A 7,124-nucleotide genomic window follows, 5' to 3' on the forward strand; every position below is an offset into this window, starting at 1 on the left:
TATTTATACTGGTTAAGTTCCAACAAACAATTGACATGTTCCATATGTATAAATGAATTTTTAGACTAAAAAAAATGTATTTTTAATGCCAAATTTAACTGAAATACTTATGAGCGCAACAAAGAAAATATTGCCTGATATTTCAAAAGATATTTAATTATTATTGAACAGATGTAACTATGTATTTTGATTATATATAATTAAATTTTTTAAAATAAAACTTTAAGCTATTTTTTTTTCAAATCAGACTTCCTCTGTTGCAATTACAAAAAATATTGTTTGATATGTTGTATTCAAAAATCCAAATTTCAGTAGACATGAAGTCAAAGCACTATTTCGATCTCCATTTTTTCAAAATCATTTAAAGTAACAAAGAACCTCTTACTTAATCGAAACTATTTTTAAATTTTACAAGTACAGTGAAAAACTTTTTAGCGTCACTTGATCACGATGTCATCACTTTTGTCAATGTAGAAACTTTTTAACTGATAAATAAAATGGTAAAATTGATAATTATATCCAAAAACTACTACTGCAATGAAGACTCTTCAATTTTACAACAGATGTCGTCTTCATTCGCTAAAACCTTTCCATAGTCTTAAGTAATCTGGTGACTGAAAAATGAAAATTATTACCCACTTTAAAAATTATTACCTACGTTGAAGACATGTACATCGTCAGCGACTACCTTTTAACGTTTGCAGATTACACAAAAAAAAAGATATCTTGAATCAAGAAAATATTTTGGTCAGAGAAGATTTCTACTTTATCCGAAAAAATTTCAATTAGCCCAGGGAACCAGAGTTTCAGCTCAGAAATTGAAATGAAACTTTTGACATCTCGATGACGTACAGTATATATAAAAAATTTTGTACGTAAATACGTAAAATAACATATAAATTTGACGTAAAATTAAAGCTGCTGTTTTACATAGTCGGTACGTATTTTTACGTGTGGGAAAAAGCAAAAAATTGAAATGGAATTTTTTATGTGTACTAGCCGTCATTGAGATGTCAAATGTTTCACATTAATTTTTGAGTTAAAATGTTGATCATCTAGAGTTCTCACCGGTTAATTTTTGATCTCACGTATACGATAACTATCTGCTTTAATTTGACTGTTGGTTGAGTTCAACTGTCTATTTGGGAGGTTTTCAAAAAATTGTTTTGAATCAAGAATATTTATCTTCAGCCAAGATTTATTTTTTCTGTTTAGATTTTTTTTATTATATGTTGAAAAGACATTAAATATATAGGCGTATATTTCATCCACTATGTATATCTATATATTTTGTGAATATATTCATTATACAATAAAATCGGCAAAAAGTATTATGATACATGTATATATATTTTCAATATTAATCGAAAACATTTCCCACCTAAAACTGGATATTCAAATTATGTTTTCTTTTCTGTTTTATTAATATTTTCATAATATTTCAGCATATTTTCTTTATGCCTTGAACATAAGTTATTAAAAGAGGAAATGTTAATATCCGATTATTATTGTCAGAGAATACCAATATTGTACTATCCACTTAATAAATATGTTAATTGAAGTTTTGTTAAATTTATCGAATCATGGTGCGTCGCATATTCACTGTCGTGGTCGATCGTTGTAAGGTCAGGACTGTGAGACCCGAGCTGTCATCACTTCCGGTTATTATAATTAGTTACATACTCCTTTCTCACCTCCTTTTTACCAATTGCTATTCTATAATACTAATAAATTTTATGGATATTTTTTATTTTCATACATTTTTTTCATAGACACTAACTCCCTATTACTCTACTTTTTCACAAATATTCATTCTGCTGTAGATTTTTAAATCATGCTGTTTTCAGGGAAAACATTGTTAATCATATTCATTATGCCTGTTATATTTACGTAATGAATATGAATTTTCAAATAGTTTGTCTTCAAGGCACTAGAAGAAAAAAAAAAAAAAAAAAAACTACGGTTCAAGTTTATGCCAGTAAGCAAAATTGAATGAGAAATATTATGCCATTTCAACGTAACATTATTCTAAAAATATGAAATTTTAATCATCACATGAAGAAATTCATTTTCTAAAAAATATCTAATTTGAAATCATCGGGATTTTTGCTAATTTCCTGACAGTTCGCTATTAATAAGTATCTGCCAGTATTGCTAACAATTGTACGTAACTTGTGATTTTAAGGCAATTAAACCATTATGATATACACAAACACACCTATGATCCCGTTCTACCTTTATGATTATAATACAATGCTTACGCATCTTCAATGAAACAAAAAACTTCTTTCAGTCTGTTGCGATATTTCACGGTGGTTGTGTGGGCAGGAGGGTTTTTTGAAAAAATACATTGATGTTGGATATACAGTTATTTCTTTTTGGTGACCTATGATAAATTACATTTAATAAAATTAAGCGATAAACATTAAACGGAGTACTTTTGTTTCAATTTTTTATATTTTTATAATACTCATTTTTCAATATAAAAAGTTATTCAAAGAATATCAAAACGTTAACATATTTTTAAACAACCGCATGACATTCGTAACGGTTGTGTTTGTGAGACTTAAGGCGATACTTACGGTAGGGACTCAAAAGTATGGCAACGATTATAAAATCTATAGTGAGACTATATCATTATGTTAATGATGAAGTATCAGGTAATTGATATATATTTAGGAATAATTATTTATTGATAGCAATGAATGTTAAATTTTTTTATTTTATTTACGAAGATCCAAGAACGAGAGATTGGTTTTTAATGCCTACACCATGGCCAGGTTTCGCTATACTCGGATTTTACTTATACTTTGTATTCACTTTAGGCCCAAGACTTATGGCCAATAGGCCACCATTTAAATTAGATAGAGTAATGCAGATTTATAATGTAATACAAATATTTTTAAGTGGATATCTTGTGTATAAGGTAACATAATAAATATTTTATAGGTATTTTAAAGAAATATATATGAATAAAAAAGCTGCTTTTTCTAGGCTTTGTCACTTGCATGGCTTAGAACATACAGTTTTGTTTGCCAACCTGTTGACTATTCAAATGATCCGCGAGCGATTGAGGTAATGATACGTCTTAATATTTACATATTAAAACATTCCTATATTTAAACTTGTTTTTATCGCAATTAACTATTATTTAGATTGCTCGAACAGTGTGGATTTATTTCATGGTTAAATTATTTGATTTAATGGACACAGTTTTCTTCGTTTTGCGAAAAAAACAAAACCAAGTTTCTTTCCTTCACGTTTATCATCATGCAGGAATGGTTATGGGTGCCTGGGGTGGAGTTAAATTTTTACCAGGCGGCCACGTCACATTTTTAGGTAACATATTCTAGATTTTTTCAGCTCAAGGGCATTCTTATCAGTGCCCCCCCCCCCCACTTTTCAAAAATATGCAATGACTTTCAACTGCCGTAACCGTATTAACATTTTATTAATTAATTAAAAAAAAATTATGACCGTAATTGAAAAAGGGACAATTTCGTCGAGATACAGAATTTTAAAAAAAATTTCTTACGGTTGTTATCAATTAGGAGTTAAACGAAATGTTTTGAATAAATTTTAGCCTAAAAAATTTGAAAATTCGAAATTCGAATGATAAAATTGAAATGGAGGTTTTACTGAAATTTATTTTACAAATTTCGTTTAACTCCCAATTGATGTCAACTGTAAGTAATTTTTTTAAAAATCTACATCTCAGCGAAATTGTCCTTTTTTCAATTAATGCTTTATTTTTTTTTTTTTTTTGGTTAATTGATAACATTTTGATATAGTCGTCCCGGAAAAAGCTTGGGAATTTTTCCCACCATTGTTCTTTCCCCCTCTACTATAATATTCTGAAAAAGATATTCTGCGCATGCGCAAATCCAAATATTGTGGTAGAGGAGGAATAATTGCGGTAGGGCAAAATCCCAAACTTTCTATGGGACACTTATAAGCTTGTGACAGTTGAAAGTCATTGAAAATTTTTGAAAAGTGGGGGCACTGTCTAAGAATGGCCTTAACCTTTCAATATTATATACAAATAATGAATTCATTGAATTTTGATTCCAGGCCTAATCAATTCTTTCGTACACGTAATTATGTATGGTCATTATTTAGCTACGTCATTGAAAATAAGCAAGCCTTGGTGGAAAAAGTACATAACCCAACTTCAGCTCACTCAATTCTTTTTACTTTTGATTCATTTTTCTCAATTAATCTGGACTCGAGATTGTGGTTTCCCTCTTTGGCCGGCAGCGATATTCATTCCACAAAACCTTTTCATGATGGTGTTATTTGGAGATTTTTACTATAAAACATATGTGAAAAAACCACAATCTAAATCTGATCAAAATGGTATTACTCAAAAAACAGTTAATGGTAATACAAAAAGCCAATAATCGAAGCTCACCAATAATCTATTGCTATTTTGAATTGTGAATAGATTTTCAGTATCATAAATTTAATCATTATCATATATAAATATATATCAAAAAATAATAAAATAAATCATTTCAACATTCAAAGCTGGACGAAAATTAAAAAAAAAAAAATTAAACTGCGCAATCTAGCTCCCGTGTAAAAAAAATTGTTAAAAAAAGATTAAAAAACTGTTTACTAGTCTAAACTTCAAAACGTGACACAACGACGAACTTTTTTTGAACGTTTTTTAAACTTTTGAAAATTCCGGGGAAAAATCATAAATGTCCTAATATTATTAAGATAAGATAAAACGAAAAATGGTCAAAAATAGTTCGAAATCCATTTTTTCTGAACGAATTGTGTACTGAAAAATGTTAATTTGTAGTATTAAGTCAATTTTTTTTTTCTGTGCATTTTTAGAAGTTTGAAAATATTTGAAAAAAGGTCGTCATGGTGTCAAGTTTTGAAGTTTAGAATAGTCAACACTTTTTTAACCTTTTTTCAACAATTTTTTTTACACGGGCTCTTCATGACACATTATCATTCATCAAATCCATTGTGCAAAACTAAACACTTTCTTCGATTATTTTTGAAGTATGATTTTTTTGTCTGTATTTTATTTGAAATCTTCCAATATTCCCAATTGTAAAATGTTCCAAAATTTATTTTTATTGGTTTTTTTATAAATAATTACACGTAAACAAAATCATGTTTTTTCATCTATTGTAATCTGACAAAAGTGTATTTAAAAAAAGAGACCATGAAATATATTTTAACTAGGAGGTTTAGGTTATTCTAGTGACTTAATTAATGCGATAAGTTTTACAAACGATTAAAATTTTTTGGAAATATAGAGTTGGATTCATATTTATAGATCCATAAGTTATGTCCGATATTTTTCCTAAGCTGAGATTATAAAATGAATTAAATCCTTTCCATTACAGTTTAACTTTGTATCCTGATAAACCTTCGGCTCCTGTAGATGTTACTCAGGTTGTGATGTTCGGGTTTTTTCCGTAGGTACGTTAAATATTATTTCAAGGGCGTGTATAAATTATACATGATTATGTAAAGTCGGACCAAATCCTATTTTACAATATATAAGTATATGATTGTACATGAGTACGAGCCGTTATCCGCGGATTTGTCTGCGTAGATGCTGTGACATTTGTATTGTTTTAGAAAAGTTCGGTGAAACCTACCTTAGAACTGGTTATCGGAAAACTACCAGTAATATAATTCTATTGAATGGAAGTGTAAGTAACTTTTCTTACAAAGTTCGAGTCACAAGCCTTCATGTTAAAAAAAGGTAGTCTTCATTTTTAACGTTGCTACCACCTTCGGAATTCATTTCCGGCAAAATATCAGTAACGTGCGAATTTTAATGAGTGTGAAGAACATTTGTCCTTACGTCAAATCTTTACGTCATGTAGTAAAAAAACGAGAGCATTTTTGATGCCCCCCCCCCTCCACTTCGATACGACTCCTACAGGAGTTAAAATTTCCGACAAATAAAATACCACCAATGCTACCATTGCTTACGTATGTGAGGAAATTTGTACTAAAATTCAAATCTGTAAGTCATATAGTTAATGAGGTAATTCCATCTTTGACCCACCAAAGCCCATCACCGCCCGTCTTCGAATTGATTTTCGTAGGTAAAAAATATGTAGACGGCTCCTCTCGAAGTTGATTTTCGAAATAATTAACAGTAATGACGGATTCAAATAAATGCAATGAGCATTTATGCTGAATTTCAAATTGCGTAAGATTTGCTGAAGCTTGCATCGAAATTATGACTAGTGATTGAAAAATTTAAACTGACCAGCTTATTCAAAATTTAAGAGTGTGCACAATCTTTGTTTTGTAAGTTTTTTGAAACAGATGAATAACAGCTTTAGTCCACAAGTTGAAAAGGATATAAATGAAAACAGTTTTTTTTTAGTAATAAGGCAAAGTCGCATCTTATTTTTTCTCACGAAATGACGCACTTATAAGTAAAAGAAAATAGGACCATGGGTGGATCTTTTCAAGCCCGTATTCAAGTGTTGTTTTCGATATGTAATTTGTGAATGAATATTTTTGAAAGAGAAAGTGATAAAATCAAATTTAAAATAATATAGACATTAAAGAATAGTGCTGGAGTTACTGATTATTCTTGCGGCAGATTTTAATGTTACACTGTAAAACCAAGTGTGTAGTCGAAATTAACACACTTGCCGAATAACATTGAAATCCCATAAGCTATCTATAAATTTTTAACACACCGTGAAACGTGTTTTAAATGACTACAAAAAACTATAGTTCTGTTTATGGCCTTAAACATAGAACACATTTAATATCTGTTAAAATAATACACTTGTAACACACTTGGTTTTAGAGTGTAGTTTTCGTTTAGAAAAATCTCAGCTATTAATTGATATTTTAAAGAAAAATTGAATTTAACATAAATTCTCTACTCCAGTCAACAACAGGATATAAAAAGACAATTGATGCATATTTTTTGAGAAATTTGAAAAATTTGCATAATAGACTTCATGTATCCCATTTTAGTTATCATAATAATTGCTGGTATGATTAAAGGTCACACCTACGGCCCAGATATTCTAACACAGACCCCTATATTAGTGCCATCACAAAGCAATAGATAGAAAAATATTTTTTATCCGTCTGTTCCTAGATCAAACTTTGCGCAATCTTCT

At 29.4% G+C, this 7,124-nt stretch overlaps 1 protein-coding gene across 1 annotated transcript; it reads left to right on the forward strand.

The window, feature by feature from the left end:
• Positions 1–2,270: 2,270 nt before the first annotated feature.
• LOC130672150 (elongation of very long chain fatty acids protein AAEL008004-like) lies at positions 2,271–5,215 on the forward strand. The gene is made up of 5 exons (XM_057476494.1): positions 2,271–2,660; positions 2,736–2,926; positions 2,995–3,075; positions 3,156–3,339; positions 4,072–5,215. Exons 1-5 carry the CDS (start codon positions 2,600–2,602, stop codon positions 4,398–4,400), a joined length of 846 nt encoding a protein of 281 aa, XP_057332477.1. The 5' UTR covers positions 2,271–2,599; the 3' UTR covers positions 4,401–5,215.
• The last annotated feature ends 1,909 nt before the right edge of the window (positions 5,216–7,124 follow it).

The sequence above is a fragment of the Microplitis mediator genome, chromosome 7 (genome assembly GCF_029852145.1).
Source record: "Microplitis mediator isolate UGA2020A chromosome 7, iyMicMedi2.1, whole genome shotgun sequence".
Classification (NCBI taxonomy): Eukaryota; Metazoa; Arthropoda; class Insecta; order Hymenoptera; family Braconidae; genus Microplitis; species Microplitis mediator.